The sequence below is a fragment of the Emys orbicularis genome, chromosome 2 (genome assembly GCF_028017835.1).
Source record: "Emys orbicularis isolate rEmyOrb1 chromosome 2, rEmyOrb1.hap1, whole genome shotgun sequence".
NCBI lineage: Eukaryota > Metazoa > Chordata > Testudines > Emydidae > Emys > Emys orbicularis.
Window position 1 is genome coordinate 91,704,231 of NC_088684.1, and position 17,882 is coordinate 91,722,112.

At 41.9% G+C, this 17,882-nt stretch overlaps 1 protein-coding gene across 1 annotated transcript; it reads right to left on the minus strand.

Annotated features, from left to right (window-relative positions):
- Positions 1–1,528: 1,528 nt before the first annotated feature.
- Positions 1,529–16,477, minus strand: MPPE1 (metallophosphoesterase 1). Its single transcript, XM_065399796.1, has 9 exons — positions 16,197–16,477; positions 11,936–12,044; positions 10,757–10,860; positions 8,944–9,024; positions 5,504–5,612; positions 3,939–4,013; positions 3,715–3,837; positions 2,790–2,930; positions 1,529–1,711 (listed from the first exon to the last, which is right to left on the minus strand). Exons 1-9 carry the CDS (start codon positions 16,475–16,477, stop codon positions 1,529–1,531), a joined length of 1,206 nt encoding a protein of 401 aa, XP_065255868.1.
- Positions 16,478–17,882: the final 1,405 nt, after the last annotated feature.

Sequence of the window (17,882 nt, forward strand, 5' to 3'; positions counted from 1 at the left end):
ACAGTATGAATCAGATTTTTATAATACAGCCATGATTCATGTTATTTATAAACCCAGTCCTCTTTTACTTAAAATTAAATTAGAGAAATTTAGTAATTTTATTTTAAAATAGGATAATTTTAGAGACAGTACAGTATCTTTGTAAGATTATCCTTCCAAGTGAAATTGCTAGTAGGATGTATAGTCTTGATATTTCTATATTTGCAATTCAGTTATGTATTTCCTAGAAAGTGAAAGGCAGGGGTTAGCTAGTAATAGGTATAATTCCCTAAATCTCCCACTGCCGGTTATGCATAGATTCTCACACCTCCCCTTCCAAAATTATTTTAGAAACATGCAAACTTTCTTTTATTACTCATTCCCACTTGAAAGGTAAAGTAGGCAAAACAAACCACCCCTGTAGACTAAAAACCCCTGCCTCTGCAGGAGCACCAAAAGGCAAACTGGTTCCTGCTGTGGAATTTCCTTATGGTTTTTCTTGTAATTGTATTTGTCTATCCTGTCCCCATAAAGCAGCAGGGATTCTGGCTTCTAGATTTTTGCAATCTAGCGACCCAGAGGCAGAGAGCCTCAACTACGCCAGCTCTGAGGATTGCTGTGGCTCCAATGGAGCTCTGCTGCTACAGCTTTCCCCTACAAAGCAATCCCCAAAACTCCATTAAAGTTGACATTACAGCCCAAAGCTGGCTCTGCATTAATATAACCAAGTTTTGTTAACATTCTTTTGGAATCCTACAGGGGCATAATGTGCACCTGGTCCTCCACCATGAAACTATGGGAAAATGTTACTGCAGCAGTATCTGACCTCCTTTGTTGGGGAAAACCTCTCCACATTGACCTATAGGGTGCAATAGGGCCCTGTAGTTTAAGATTATCATAGCACATTTTATTAAAAAGAGCAGCTTGAGAGGTTCCACCCAAATTTCTGGAAGGGCTGAAGTGTTTTGGCAAGTAGACCCTGGAGGGGTGGAAAGATGGTCTGGCAGACAGGGGATCACAATCTACAACTACTAACGCAGCAGGGATTTCTCCCAAACAACAGTTTTTTGTGTGTGACAGCTTAGGAATGCTAAGGAAATCCACTGATGTATCTATCTCCTGCTGACATTAAGAAACAGAAGTATCACATTAGAAGGGCATGTAGCAATAAAACATACAGTGATGGTTCCAGCTTGAAAGACTATGCCTCCTCCCAGGTAGGACATTCTAGTGCAGAGGCTGTGGGATTTACATAATGTACAGTTACAAACTTTTAGTATACATATTTGATACAAAAATTATAGCAAGGAAATGGACTCATTTGATTGTAGAATACTGTATTTTTGTACAGCATGAAAACAGTTCATTTCAGTTAATTATTTATCCTGTAGTAGTCATATCAACTGTGTAGGATTTCTATGGTATGTGTAAATGCGACCTGCCTTCGGATTAACAATCCAATTAGGTCATTTGCTGGCATGAATATAGTCTGATGTTTGACTGTTCTCAGCTTTGGTATTTCAGTAACTGAATGCAGATGTCTGGCTCTTCATACTGCTTTATGCTTCCTGATTAAGTGCTGAGCAAAATAAAAAGGTGGATTGAGAAGTTGAAGATGAGCTAGTATCAGTACCCCAAGTAGAGCCCCTGCTATACAGTATATAGTAACAACTCTGCTCTCAAGTGGAAGGAAACACTTGTAGAGGGAGAAGTCGGTTGGTGTTATGCTGCCCTGAAAAAGAAAGAAAGACCATCATGTGGTTGGGTATAGGTTTAGTGAGTCTACATCAAAAACAGCTGTGATGTTTAAGTTCTACATTAGGTTGCAGAACCTGGACTAATATAGTACCAATGCCATGCAGTCAGTCCACACCCTATAGCACTGGAGACTAGACATGTTGCAAAGGTAATGTGCATGGTTTGATAGCAACCACTTTAAGGAAAATAGAATAGGCACAAGCACTTGATTGGATAGGTAGCAGCTGGTAAAAGCAGGACTACTTAGCAAAAGAAACATGCCAACAGTTAAATAAAATACATGGATTGAGAAGGGACTTGGTGGTGTTGTCTATGGACTAAAGAGTGTAAACCAAAGAGTAATGAGATTTGAGTTTCTTTTCCCCATGCCACAAGATGCTGAAAAGTAAAAAAACTGATTGTAGGTTTTGCTATTTAAAACAGAACTTTTCAAAAACTTGAAATATTGTAGAACTGGTTGTTTTCTCCATCTCTACGTGGTACATAATAAAGAAGATTGGAACTATCTGATGGAGCTTAACCAACATTCTAAGTGAAATTAGAAAACATGTGAATTGAAACTAATGAGGCAGATTATCAGAAGACAAATGAAAACTTGCCCTCTCTGAAGTGGTTAATAGGTGAGTCTGACAGGCAAGAAAGCCATGTAGAAATCTGAGATAGATATGGTCTTATTTTCATAGTAGATAAATCAGCTAAGCAAAACTAGCCTTTTTACTGTTCGGTGCATGGTACTGATGATTTTTTTTTTACAAGTCAATAGTTTACCCTGCACCCTCTTTATAAGAAACTCTGTTACACATGGTTTTTACGAATATACAAACTAGACCTTTAACAGCACTTCCTTGTACCACACAACCTGTGTGGCTCCCCTGATGTGCTTTATAAAGTGGATGCAGTGTATTAAGTAAATGTTGGGTTTTGAGGGAGAGTGGGTGTTCTGCCTTTTTAAACAAAACAAACAGGTAGCAGCAGTTTAATAAATAGCTGATTGCCATGTTGATTTATATTTATGAAAGTTACCTGACAAAAATAAAAATCTTTAAATTTACCATGATGAAACTAGGGTTGTTTCTGTTCCTCCAACTAAATGATGGGACACTGATTTCTGGAATCTTCCCATTATGCAACACTTCACATGCACTGTGGGTATGGCCACTCAGAATCAAACGGGGATGAAACCACCATAACAGCTATATTGGAAACAGTACAAAATAAACAAATTCAAATTAACCTTTCATGTTTGTAAAAGTCATCACACAGTTTAATATCTAATTTTGCTTCCAACGGGCTCTCCTTCCATATTTTTACTTGGGCTACTATTTTTGCAGAGTATTTTGTGAAATCCTCGTGTCTTCCACTAATACAATAGTCATATTTTAATAGTAAATCACCCTATTTGACCTTTGTCATAAAAACAAGGTGGTATTTTGTAACATTTTACTATAGTAGGTAAATTGCTTATGAATTTGAACAACACTCAGTATCAAGTCTTTAGCACAAATAGAAAACCTGGGCCTTAAATGAAGAGTAGCACTGATTTGGAGGTGATCTGCCCTCAAACTTGAGCATATATATTTCTGCTGTAGGAAAAAATCTCTGTTGCCCATTTAATTTATTGGGAATGTTCTGTTTATCATCAGTAATTCAGTGAAAGTAATGGAATAGAGCGCTGGACAAGATCACTGACTTTTTCTATTAGTCCTACTAAAAATGGGTAACCCATATACTCTAAAACTTTACATATACTACAAAATGCTACACTGAGGATAAATGCTCTGCAGCAGACTGAGTGTCCCTGGACTTATCATGTAGAGCCCAGCAGGTCTATCAGCAGTCTCCCCCAGGCCTCACTAAACCAGGAGGAGCTTATCTCAGCTAGCATTTGCTTTTTCCAATATTATATACATAATTAAGGATTTCAGGAAGCGCTGTAAAGTTACTGTGATATTAAATAAAGTTGTTAAATTACCAAACCTTTTGTGAAGCCTCTCTAGAAAGTACATCATACTTTTCTTTAAATGGGATGTTCTTTTCCTCTGGAAGAGCAGAATCTTCTCCAGCACATTCAGCGTCACTTCTTCTGTAAAGAGGGTAATGCTGACAGGGATTCAAAGCAAGAGCCAGTTGTTAGCTAATGCAGCCTTTTATAAAATGTTGATAAATATGGTGAAATCCTGCCCACCTAATCTCCAACACACCTGTAAAAGGATTGGTTCTGAAGCTGGAAGCTGTTCCACACCACTGCACCTTTTGTTGGAATGATTCTGTTCCTGCTAATAAAATCAAGCCAGACAAACATAATTGTGTCTGTGCAGCACTAGTTCTGTATTTATTATGTGCTTGGAGGGCCAGGACAGAAATGCAAAGTTGAAGACCATGTAAGATATTTTCCTCAAAAAAAAACCCACTAGCATTGTATAAGGATTATTGCAAAAGTACTTGTTTACAGTGTCTACCAGAGAAACTAATCATATGAGGCCTTACAGAGTAAAATCAGAGAATAGAAATTAAGAGGTATAGGTAAGGGAGAAAAGCTGTATGATGGGATAATTTGAAGAGAGCTGGTGCTGTGTAGGACGTCTGTTCCAAATGGCAGGTGATTCAGAGCACATCTCACAGAGGGCAGATTGTGAAGGTATAGAGAAGAGGATGGAACTACGTGAACAGAAGCCTGAAGCAAGTTCATGAAGTGTTTTAAAAATCAAGACTGCCAATTTAGAACTGGACTTTAATGAACAAGGAGCTAGTGAAATTGTTCGAGGATGTCATGGATGCAATTGCACTCTCTCTGTATATATCAGAAGGTGGCAGCAACACTTTACAGAACATGCTGAACCATAGAAAACTGGAATAGCTATAGAGAAGGCAAGAGGATATGAAAGCATGCTTGAAGATTTCAGCAGTGGTGGGAATCAAATTAGTAGTATTCAGAGACCGCGCTGGACAGATAATGGCAACATGCAAGTCTGCAGATCCAGGAGATATGGGATGAAAGTAAAATTCACCATCAAGGATACAAAGGTTTCCATTAAGAAGGGAAAGAGGAAATGGGGTGGTTTGATACTCTTTTTACTTAAGAGAAATTTTATTGATGTAGTGGACGGAAGTTAAGGTAAATTCACAAATTAATTTGGTCAAGACGGAGGAGTGTTTAAAAAGAGTACATTTGAAAAGCAGCATGAGAGTTCAGGTTAGGAGGAGACATGACAGGCAAAAGGTAGATAGAAAAAGGCCCTGACCATGTAAGAATAATACTTAGATCTCAAGTGCTTTACAAAGGAGAATAACCATTAACAATTTTACAGATGGGGAAACTGAGATGAAGTGACTTGCAGGTCAGTGGCAAAGTGAGGAACAAAATCCAGGTCTCCAGACTGCCTATCCATTAGACTATGCAGGCTCCCTTACAAGAGCAGAGACCAGAGTAAGTGATATTACATGTGGCAGAGAAAAGGGCTACAGGATTTTGCTGACAGAGATCACAGACCGGACAAGATTATAGGAGGTAAAAGACCCGTGCCCCGGTCTTTCTGAAGTTAGCAGAAAGACCGGGACAGAGGGAGTCAGCAACATGCACACTGAAATCCACCGTGAATATGGAGGTAAGAATGATCAAGGAGACAAGGCCAGAGCACTATGTGAGGAAGGACAAAACACAAACTAGAGACTGAGATTTTTCAAAGGAGAAGAATCTGACTTCCAGCCGGACTATATCTGCAACTCCAACTCTGCAGTTACAGTGAACGGACTATTGGACTCTTACCTGTTGGGAGCAATTCAGTTTATGAGAAAGCTTCATGAGCTTTGCCTCTGCCCTGCTGCAGACAGTGCACCCATCACCTTCCAGGGCAACACTGTTCACCATGACAAAACTGGGGGAGAACAGAGAGGGAATAGGGGAAAGGACAACTGTTAGGTCTCCAGACACTAGTGGTGAGAGATGAAGCCCTTGTTTTTAAAAAAAAAAAAAAAAAAAAATGCAAACAAGTTCATAATTCAGATAAAAAACTCAAAGTGTACGAACTAAATTCAGTAATGACTGTGCCTAGGCCACACACTAGACCAGGGGTTCTCAAACTTTATTGCACTGCGACCCCCTTCCAACAACAAAAATTACTTCACGGCCCCAGGAGAGGGGACCGAAGCCAGAGCCTGCCCAAGCCCCACTGCTCTGGACGGGGGGGGCCAAAGCTGAAGCTCAAGGGCTTCAGCCCCCCCGGGGGAGGGCCTGCAACCTGAGCCTCGCCACGCAGGGCTAAAGCCCTAGGACTTTGGCTTCGGCCCTGGGTGGTGGGGCTCAGGCTTCAGCCCTGGGCCCCAGCAAGTCTAAGTCAGCCCTGGCAACCCTGTTCACTTTGGGGTCCCAACCCACAGTTTGAGAATGGCTGCACTAGCCATACCTCTCAAATACTGATACTGCATTCTACCACAGCTTTCCATAATCACCTGTTTTATTGTTAGACACTAATCTAGTCAGTTGGGTTGCATAGCAAAGTTTAGATGCTGTGATGAATCTGATGTCCACACAATTTGTGAGGCATTGTTTAAAATTATATCCTCTTGCAATGCAATAATCCATAACATTGAAATCTGAAGGTGAGAAGTTGCTTTGGCACTTGTATCTCAGAAGCCAGAGAGGCCTTGTGAGCAATGTTAAAGCAAAGCTATACTGCATTTGGCAGCCTCTGCCCAGGGAAGGCCCCACAAATGAACCTGGACCTTGTCTACAGGTTGCCAGCAAAGTGCACCGGTGGGGTGTGATTTGTAAAACATGCCCTGTAGAGTGTGCAAGAAGCAGGGCAGTTAGAGCACAACACACATCCTTCTGGCACGGTGTAGGCAAGCCCTTAGTCTGATTCACACCTAAAGAGAAGTGTCTCTCACTTAACCATGGGTCTCTGGCAAAGCAGGGTAGGGAAGCTTTCACTGTACTTAAACCTAACTCTACCTTCGCTGTAGCTTTTAAATAAACAATGTTTCTTGCTACTAGGCTCTTACCTGTCACAAGTATAAACAGGCACTTATTTTTATATTAGAAGGACAGCCTGCTAGCTGACAGAGAAAGGACATATTCACAGCTCAGCATGCAGGAGGAGGGAACAGTGGTGTGCTTATATACAAAAGTGAGCTAGATTCCATCATGGAAGGGTTGCTGGCAAAAAGCAGATCTTAAATTGCAGCCAACATTTTTCACTAAATAGCTACTTGTTGTACTAGTGTTCTAGAACACATTTACCGAGCAGTATTAATAAGGCAAACTCATTTCAACGAGCAGATGGTCAATTGAGTACTATACACACAGTCTGGAGTAAGGAGAGGATGTTAGTCCCTGTTTAATGACTATTTTTAAAATGTTAGCTGAAATGTGTGTTTAGGGTCACAGACTTGAGTAATACATGGTTGTATTAAACTGGGGGTCTATTTTCTCATAAGCCTGCATGAAGCACACTTTTTCTTTCTTTCCTGGGGGATATAGCACTTCCAGCCTGTTTAGAATACTTGCTTAATGTTTAAAAAAAAATTAAGTGATACATTTGTAGCCTTTATTTCCTACATTCTTGTAAATTATTATATTCTGACCATATACATGTCAGAGTGTAGATGAGTACAATGTATTTCCCTTCACTTTATCTGAAAAAAAATTCTGATAAGATGTCTTTCAGTGGACCCACTGCACTTCCTTACACGGTATGTGCACCCAGGACACAGGGACATGCTCAGCAAATATAGAAATATTTACTGAGCTATCAACAGTTTCTCTAACCAACTGATAAAACTAAAGGAGGGAACAAGCTTGGCAATAAGATGACAGACGCATTGTGGGCCAAGCTCTGCTGAGGTCACTCATGTGAATAAGGGTGGCAGGACCAGGTGCTGTGTTACCATGTTCCACAAATAAGGCAGGAGTTTCAAGCACTGAAGAAGCGAGGACATTCCACTGGTGTTAATACTTAAATGAGGAAAGTGGTTGAGTGAAATGTTCAACATTTAAGATTGGCAGCCAGTGGTCACCGTAAGTGGTTGGAAGCAAAAGAACACAAACCCCATAAATCTGTTCTTGTGCTCCGGAGCACATATGACAGCCATTAAATCCTTTGAATTGTTTTCTTTCTATTTTGCTCAAAATAGCTCCCTTTACAGCAGTGGTCACCAACCAATTGATCGCAATCAATTGGTCAATCCTGGAGCCTCTGCCAGTCGATCGCGATCTCCAGCCACTAAAAGTCCGGCAGCACAGCGGGGCTCAGGCTGGCTGCTGACACATCTCTGTGGCCTCCGGGGAGAGGGGCAGGGACGGCAGCTCCGCACATAGCCCCCACCCCCAGCATCGTCCCTGCAGCTCCCATTGGTCGGGAACTGCACAGAGACCCGCTGTCCCCCTCGCCCCTAGGGGCCGCCGAGATGTGCCAGCAGCCAGCCTGCCTGAGCCTCACTGCGCTGCCAACCGGGAGCCATCTGTGGTAAGCACCTCCTGGCCGAAGCCTGCACCTTGCACCCCCTCCTGCACCACAACCCGGAACCCCCTCCTGCACCAAACTCGCTCCCAAAGCCCACAGCCCTTACCCCCTCCTACACCCCAGCCCGAAGCTCCCTCCTGCACCAAACAGCCCACACCCCTCACCTTCTCCTGCACCCCAACCCCTTGCCCCAGGCTTAGCCAATGCACACCCCACAGTTGAGAATGTTACACTGATTTGTGAGAGTCCATGAAGGATTTTGGATTTATAAACCACAAAATGACACGAATAAAAAGTAAAACTCATGAAATGTCCAGTAGATTCTATGAGATTAGGTGCAGTGTAACTATATGAGCACTGCACTCAAACTCCCTCCCAGAGCTTGCACCCCAACCCCCTGCCCCAGGCTCAGCCCGGAGCCCCCTCCCACAATCCGAACCCCTCCCGCATCCCAACCTCCTGCCCCAGGCCGGTGAAAGTGAGTGAGGGTGGGGGAGAGAAAGCAACAGAGTGAGTGGGGCGGGGCAGATCCTGGGTTGATCTTCAATTCAAAAAGTGATCTTGTGCATAAAAAGATTGGAGACCACGGCTTTACAGTATTTACAAACAAGTTTCTTGGGAGTAAATAATGTTTTATGTTTAACAAATATTCACGAAAACACGCTACAACAGGTTCAAGAAAATAAAAAAGTTAAAAAAAAAAACCAATGAAAAAGCTCAAAATGTTGGCAAACATTATACTCACTTTACCCCCTTCCGGGTTATTAGCTTTCCTGAGGTGAAGTTGAAAACTTTTGCAAACCGTTTTAACTTGTAAGTGGTCATTCTGTGTTTAAAAGACAAAAGTAGTATGATGCTCAGAAACTTGCCATTATAAGTAATTTTATATAGTTGTGTTACAGATTTAAATGGCAATTCCCTAACCGGTACTGCTCCATGATCCAGATTAGACCTTAAAACTGAGATTCTGCATGGGATGGATACAGCCTCTCTCAGTCTATTCTGGCCCCAGAGCAAGCATAACCAAGCCAGGGAGTATTACCCCCAATACAAGCACAAAGTGAAATACAACAGATGCAAATCACCGTCTCTGATGCTGAGAGAGTAGGGAATGGGGCAGAATACCCACAATACCTTGGCTGCATTTTTAGGTCACTGCAGCACAGTGTGAGTTATAGCAGCAGCTTGACCATGATGTGACCTTGAAGCCACCTTTACAGGGCACTCCTAACTCTCACTCTGTGCACATGAGCTACACCCAAGGTCTGGCTCTAAACATGCAACCCAGCCCCTCTTAACTGATACTTGAAGAGAAAAGCCCTAGATAATAAAAAAAACCCTGACTCACATGGAAGCCAACAGTTATTCAGTACTGCCAAATCCTGTGAATTAATGGTGAGTCATGGGATTTTGATACCTACAGGAGGTACTCTCACAAAGACCCAAGCAGCCACTCCTTTCACACAATTTTCAGGGCTGGTCACTCAGGCAGAGCTCAAGCGAGAGCCTCTGAAACTGAGAAAAACAGATCTGCCCTTGCCACTGAGCCCTGCCTTCATGTATGGATTGGCGCTATCTCAGTGGTAGCAGAGAGAGGGTCCTGGGACAGCAGGGCACAGAGAAAGATGTAGGTGGAGAGAAGGAGTCAGGAAAAAGCTACTGTTGAGTCTGGGGCCCAACAGCATTACACCCAACCCCACCCCAGTACTTGCTCTGCTGTGGACCCAGCAGCAGCTTTTCTCCAAGTACACACAAACCCAGTGCCAGGTCAGTGCTTGAGATGTAGGTGGAGGGAAGGAGTCAGGAAAAAGCTACACAGCAGCCACTCCTCCCGGGGGAAGAGGAGGGGGCAGAGGAGTCAGAGAACAGGTGCTGCCAGGTCCAGGGCAGACAAATCCAAGGTGAACTTATTGTAAATTATTGGATAATTGATCTATTAATGTAGCTGATCACAGTTATGCAAACAAAGTCTGATTTTAAAATTATTTTTGAAATGCTTTCAATGTGAATTATTTAAAAAAATAAGGACTGTCTTTATAATTACTGCACTGAGATACAGATAGCTCTGCATGGGGTTTTGCAGTAATTAGCTAGGTGGGAGATGCTGTAAAGACATTCGTACATGTAAAGATCTTTCCGCTCACATAAATCCTTAATAGGAGGACTCGATAAATAAGAAGAGTACTTTGTGTTTCTTGGATGTTCATTTTCCAGTTCCATTGTATAGCCCTCATCCAGCAGGAGAGAAAGTAAGACAGTAATAGGAAATGGATGGCAGCTGCCCTACCGTAGGGGCTGAGGGAGAGGAAGTGGGAGCTCCATCTGAGCAGCCAGAAAGAAGCGTGTATTAAAGGTTGACTCTCCAACCTGAAAGTCTCTCACACACATCGGCAGAGGAGTAGAGAGGCGTTAAAGTCAAAAGTCAGACTAAAAACCAACATTTGACTTTGGGGCCAATCTGATGTTATTTGATCTCTTGAGGCTGGCAATACTGAGTCACTGTTTACATCCTGACATTTCATACCTGACAGTGCACTGAATTTTTCTGAAATACTTACTCGTAGTGAAAGCCAATGTCATGGTTGCCAACAACCACCATTAGCTCAGTGCGAACTGGATGTCGGAACATTTTCTGAAACCGCCTGACATCATCTGCCCAAGCCTGCAGGAAAATTGTAAAAACTGCTGATGTTGAAGACAACTATGAAAGGACTTAGCAGTAGGCTGTCACCTTGAGATTTTCATGTTTTATGTGTTTGGCTTGGGGAGAGGAGAAAGAAGCTATTGGAAAAATCAAGTCCAGGGAGAATCACCAAATTTCAGTTTGTAGTCAACCCACTGGAAACTACCACTGCCAAGACGAGAGCAGCATCCATTGTATATCTTCTAAGACTGGAATATGGACAATATTAAAACAGCTATTGGTGTCATTAATATTGCAACAACAATGAACTGGCTTTAGAATACAGGACACAAATAGAACTTTCTGACCAGCTATCAGGAAGGTCAGAGCCCCAAACACTACTACCCAGTAATGCACAGGCCTGACTGATTCCCTTGTTTATATTTGCAAAATTCATTTGCCAACAGCTTTATTACACTAGGCAATGCACTTCTTTGGGTTTCAGAACGCCAATAATGCCTTTTAAAGTAAAAGGCTGGGTTAGTCATTTGCCATTTTAAAGTTTGGACTGTTGGCCACTCATGCTAATAGCCTGTCAGTGTTTACACCTAGCATCATAGTGGTGGCCACAAACATTTATAAATGTTACCTCTTTTCCATACTACTCCCCAGATTATCGTTAGGAAGCACCACTCCTAAAAGAAGGAGAAATCTACCTAATCTCCTTTTCACAGCCTCAGTACTTCATAAGCATGAGGAGGATCACATTTAACTCGTATCTCCCCAGCCATGCACATTCACCTCCTCTTAACCTTGCACTGTAGGGCGCTGGAGACCAACTCAATGCAAAAGACTATGCCTACTGCCTGATCTTATTTGTGCCCACATATACCCTCCACTCACACTGGAGTGCAACTGCCTTGCAGTGACTATGTCACACTACACTAGAAATTATAGTCACGGCCTACAAATCTGCAATACATCAATTGTGGAAGAGGAAAATCAAATAAAGCCTGGCTTGCTCTGCATGCCACTTATTTCCAGGAAACCCCATTTCTTTTAAAGCAGTTCAGCATTTTCTGACACTAAAAATCAGTAGATGTGGACCTTTTACCTGGGAGGAGCTCCACTTTCCTTCATCAAAGACGTCTCCTAGGATGAAAACAATATCTGGCTCCAGTAATGACAAGGCAGTTTGGAAGGCTCTCTCCATTTGCCATTCCCTAAGAAACAGGAAGCATCGAATCAATAGACTCTCTTAACTGCCTGATCCTTTACTCTGATTAAACAAGGTCTTGCCTGACAGGACAGTGAAGCAGACTCTCAAAGACTGAAAGAGCTACTCTGAAACCCAGCTAGATTTTAAAAAAGTCAGGTTTAACACCAGCTCCTGGGCTACCTCCCTGCTCTCCCCCACATCAAAAACCATGTTCAGCACCAGCTCATGGGACACCAGTCAAAGTGCTGATACTAACCTTTTATCGCAAGTTAATGGGTTATTTTCAAAGTATGTAAAAACTGATCAGTGGAAGTATGTTGAATAATCGCACACACTTGACCGAATGCATCTGTTCCTGCAGCAAAAGGTTTTGATTGCTCAGAACAAACCCCCACGCTGGATATTGAATCATCATTACAAATCTAACCAATGACACAGATTAGACCTCCAGATAAACCAATTTAAAATGAGTAAACTACTATACTGCTATTTGCTAGACTTGGGTAACAAATTTCCATTTTGTTAAAACGTTATAATGAATTGTGTCAAAATGGTAGTTGATAAAGCTGACACTAGTGTGCATAGGTAAGCCAGCAACTTTGCTATACAAGATCAAGCCACTGTTTTGAGTCCCCTACGGATGTCTTCCTTTAGTAAATTTCATCCTGCAGTGATCTGAGCAAGGTTTCTGCTGGGACACAGAATAAGCCAGATTCTGCTCTGGATTATAAACGTAACACCAGTGAATTTGGCAGAAATATTCTAGACTTACACTACTATATCATGTGATCCCTGTCCTATACCGATATGTAATAACTACCTGTATTTAGTAGTTCATATTAGTTAGTAATAGCTTTTTCTCTAGGTTGAGCGCATAACTGAAAGTGTTATAGGATGTCTTAATATCACATGAAATTTTCCAATGCTGAAGTAAAAAAATAAGGAAGTCTTTATCAATTCATCTAATTAGATGAATAGACTTTAAGTCAGAAGGAACCATTATGATCATCTAGTCTGACCTCCTGCACAACGCAGGCCATAGAATCTCACCCACCCACTCCCGCAACAAACCCCTAACCTATGTCTGAGCCACTGAAGTCCTCAAACCATGGTTTAAAGACTTCAAGGTGCAGAGAATCCTCCAGCAAGTGACACGTGCCCCACGCTGCAGAGGAAAGCGAAAAAACCCCAGGGCCTCTGCCAATCTGCCCTGGAGGAAAATTCCTTCCCGACCCCAAAAATGGCGATCAGCTAAACCCTGAGCATGTGGATAAGACTCACCAGCCAGACACCCAGGAAATAATTCTCTGTAGTAACTCAGATCCCACCCCATCTAACATCCCATCACAGGCCATTGGGCATATCTACCACTAATAGTCAAAGATCAACTAATTGCCAAAATTAGGCTATCCCATCATACCATCCCCTCCATAAACTTATCAAGCTTAGTCTTGAAGCCAGATATGTCTTTTGACCCCACTACTCCCCTTGGAAGGCTGTTCCAGAACTTCACTCCTCTGATGGTTAGAAACCTTCATCTAATTTCAAGTCTAAACTTCCTGATGGCCAGTTTATATCCATTTGTTCTTGTGTCCACATTGGTACTGAGCTTAAATAATTCATCTCCCTCCCTGGTATTTATCCCTCTGATGTATTTATAAAAAGCAATCATATCTCCCCTCAGCCTTCTTTTGGTTAGGCTGAACAAGCCAAGCTCTTTGAGTCTCCTTTCATAAGACAGGTTTTCCATTCCTTGGATTATCCTAGTAGCCCTTCTCTGTACCTGTTCCAGTTTGAATTCATCCTTCTTAAACATGGGAGACCAGAACTGCACACAGTATTCCAGATGAGGTCTCACCAGTGCCTTGTATAACGGTACTAACACCTCCTTATCTCTACTGAAAATACCTTACCTAATTCATCCCAAGACCGCATTAGCTTTTTTAACGGCCAGATCACATTGGCGGCTCATAGTCATCCTGTGATCAACCAATACTCCAAGGTCTTTCTTCTCCTCTGTTACTTCCAACTAATGAGTCCCCAGCTTATAACAAAAACTCTTGTTATTAATCCCTAAATGCATGACCTTGCACTTTTCACTATTAAATTTCATCCTATTACTATTACTCCAGTTTACAAGGTCATCCAGATCTTCCTGTATGATATCACGGTCCTTCTCTGTATTGGCAATACCTCCCAGCTTTGTGTCATCCGCAAGCTTTATTAGCACACTCCCACTTTGTGTGCAAGGTCAGTAATAAAAAGATTAAATAAGATTGGTCCCAAAACCAATCCCTGAGGAACTCCACTAGTAACCTCCCTCCAGCCTGACAGTTCACCTTTCAGTATGACCCGTTGTAGTCTCCCCTTTAACCAGTTCCTTATCCACCTTTCAATTTTCATATTGGTCCCGATCTTTTCCAATTTAACTAATAATTTCCCATGTGGAACCATATCAAATGCCTTAATGAAATCGAGGTAAATTAGATCCACTGCGTTTCCTTTGTCTATAAAATCTGTTACCTTCTCAAAGAAGGAGATCAGGTTGGTTTGGCATGAGCTACCTTTTATAAAACCATGTTGTATTTTGTCCCAATTACCATTGACCTCAATGTCCTTAACTACTTTCTCCTTCAAATTTTTTCCTCAGACCTTGCATACTACAGATGTCAAACTAACAGGCCTGTAGTTACCCGGATCACTTTTTTTTCCTTTCTTAAAAATAGGAACTACATTAGCAATTCTCTACGGTACAACCCCTGAGTTTACAGATTCATTAAAAATTCTTGCTAATGGGCTTGCAATTTCATGTGCCAGTTCCTTTAATATTCTTGGATGAAGATTATCTGGGCCCCGATTTAGTACCATTAAGCTGTTCGAGTTCGGCTTCTACCTCGGATATGGTAATATTTACCTCCATAGCCTCATTCCCATTTGTCATCCTGCCATTATCCCTAAGCTCCTCATTAGCCTCATTAAAGACTGAGGCAAATTATTTGTTTAGACATTGGGCCATGCCTAGATTATCCTTAACCTCCACTCCATCCTCAGTGTTTAGCGGTCCCACTTCTTTCTTTGTTTTCTTCTTATTTATATGGCTACAGAACAGTTTACTATTGGTTTTAATTCCCTTTGCAAGGTTCAACTCTACATGGCTTTTGGCCTCTCTCACTTTATCCCTACATGTTCTGACCTCAATAAGGTAGCTTTCCTTGCTGATCCCTCCCATCTTCCATTCCTTGTAGGCTTTCTGCTTTTTCTTAATCACCTCTCTGAGATGCTTGCTCATCCAGCTTGGTCTACAACTCCTGCCTATGATTTTTTTCCCCTTTCTTGGGATGCAGGCTTCTGATAGTTTCTGCAATGGACAATTGGACAATGCAAGCTCACATAGGAAGGGACACTACATCTAAAAGCATTCACCATTTCTCTCTCTCAGGAGGGTGGAGCAAGGGGGACTCCCACCTCACTCACCCAAGTCTATTATCAGGGCTTGAGCTCACTCTCCCCAATTCTTCCTTTAAATACATTTATGGTTATTAAAAGATAAAAGAATGTTCAGTAGAGATTGGGTTTGATGCCACTCAGTCACATAGCTCCTGCCATGGAAAAATGGATACTTTCCTTCAAAAGTTCTGCTTCTCTATGGATTACCAGAGGGAAGCAATGTGGTTTAGTGGATTAGGCATGGGGTTGGGAGAGCTTAATTTTAGTCGTGGCCCTGCCACTGGCTCAGTGTGACACTGGACGAGTTACTATCAATTCCCCCACCCTGTAAACGGGGATACTATTACTGACTAGCAGGGGTGTTGTGGAGATTAACTACTTCATTTTTGTAAAGCACTGTATAATTTATAAGTATTATTATAAACTGAAAAAAAGGATTCTCTGAGCCAGACAATGCACTCAGAAGCTTATGGCAGCACAATACAACAGCAATACTAGCTACCTGGGTCTGTTAGACACTGCACTGATTAGACACAGTCTAATTCCCTAACCCTCCATTATTTTCTTCCCCCGAAATTCAGATAAGCAAGTCAGAAGCCGGAGTGGCTACTTGCCCCAAATGCCACTACATTTACTACTGCTTATACATGGATGCTGAGAAAAGCTTTAAAAAATTGGTTACAGCATGTTCCCTAAATTCAGTTCTTACCTTCTTAATTTGTCTAGCCAATGCCCTTTGATTTCACCAAGCAGGTGGGTATCAGATAAAAACATGGCCTTCAAGACAGAAGCCGAAGACTGTTTGCTGCTCCTGTGAGCTTCTATTTTAACTTCTGGCCAATGACACTGAAATATCACCACATAATAAACTAAGAATTCACAAAAGATTAACACCAAGACAACCAGACACAAAAGCTTCAGCAGAAAACAGCCTCTCTTCTTCAAGCGAAGGATCTTCATAATGCCCAAGTCGGATCTCATCATTGCCATGTCAGCCTACAGAAGTTGTTCCCCAGGGGCAAAGCACCCTCCTTCATACAACAGGAAATGGTGGGGTCCAATCAGAGGTTCATATGGTCTCCACATTGGTACAGAATCCCTGCAGAAGCAATATAAAATAAAAAGATATTTACAAGCCCAGTGTTCCAGTCATTAATAATCAAGTACTGCTCATTTACAAGATGAAAAGTCACATCCCAATTCCTATTAAATTACTACCATTATTTTGAAAGCCTTGGAGCCCTGTAACTAAAAACAAGAATCACAAAGGCAAAGTTGTTTTCCCAGACAAAGGAATCAGATTATTGCCTAGGAAATCTGAAAATCCATCCTGGTCTTTATTACAAGCTCAGGCTACTCAAACCACACCTCTCCTTCCCCCAATCCTCTAATTTTAAATTGGCTCTGAAGAAGAATAGGTGTGTGGCTAAGACAATAGAGGACTGAGAGCCACAGCTTCTGGCTCTACCACAGGAAAAATTTCACTTAAAGTCTCTTTACCTCAGTAACATACTTCTTCTCTCCCCACAGAGCTGCTCCAAAGATAAATTCATTATAAAATTATTGAAATCTTAAGAGGCAAGATTTTAAACAAATAGGGAGGAACTCATTGAGAATTTGAAAGTAGAGGCAGCTTGCGTGAAAGTGATCATGAAATCATAGAGTTTGAAATTCTAAGGAAGGGTAGAAGGGAGTACAGCAAAATAGAGACAATGGATTTCAGGAAGGCGGATTTTGGTAAGCTTAGAGAGCTGATAGGTAAGGGCCCATGGGAATCAAGACTGAGGGGAAAAACGACTGAGGAGAGTTGGCAGTTTTTCAGAGGGACACTATTAAGGGCCCAAAAGCAAGCTATTCCGCTGGTTAGGAAAGATAGAAAATGTGGCAAAAGACCACCTTGGCTTAACCACGAGATCTTGCATGATCTAAAAAATAAAAAGGAGTCTCATAAAAAATGGAAACTAGGACAGATTACAAAGGATGAATATAGGCAAACAACACAGGAATGCAGGGGCAAGATTAGAAAGGCAAAGGCACAAAATGAGCTCAAATTAGCTACGGGAATAAAGGGAAACAAGACGACTTTTTATCAATACATTAGAAGCAAGAGGAAGACCAAAGACAGGGTAGGCCCACTGCTCAGTGAAGAGGGAGAAACAGTAACTGGAAACTTGGAAATGGCAGAGATGCTTAATGACTTCTTTGTTTCGGTCTTCACCGAGAAGTCTGAAGGAATGCCTAACCTAGTGAATGCTAATGGAAGGGGGTAGGTTTAGCAGATAAAATAAAAAAAGAACAAGTTAAAAATCACTTAGAAAAGTTAGATGCCTGCAAGTCACCAGGGCCTGATGAAATGCATCCTAGAATACTCAAGGAGCTAATAGAGGAGGTATCT

Excerpts from the sequence above, each read along its gene's own strand:
- MPPE1 (XM_065399796.1), bottom strand. The coding sequence starts at position 16,477 with ATGGCAATGATGAGATCCGACTTGGGCATTATGAAGATCCTTCGCTTG. Across the intron at positions 9,025-10,756 it reads GACATTGGCTTTCACTACGA|AATGACCACTTACAAGTTAA; the intron begins GTAAGTATTTCA and ends TTTTAAACACAG. Across the intron at positions 4,014-5,503 it reads AACTGAATTGCTCCCAACAG|CAGGAACAGAATCATTCCAA; the intron begins GTAAGAGTCCAA and ends TGATTTTATTAG.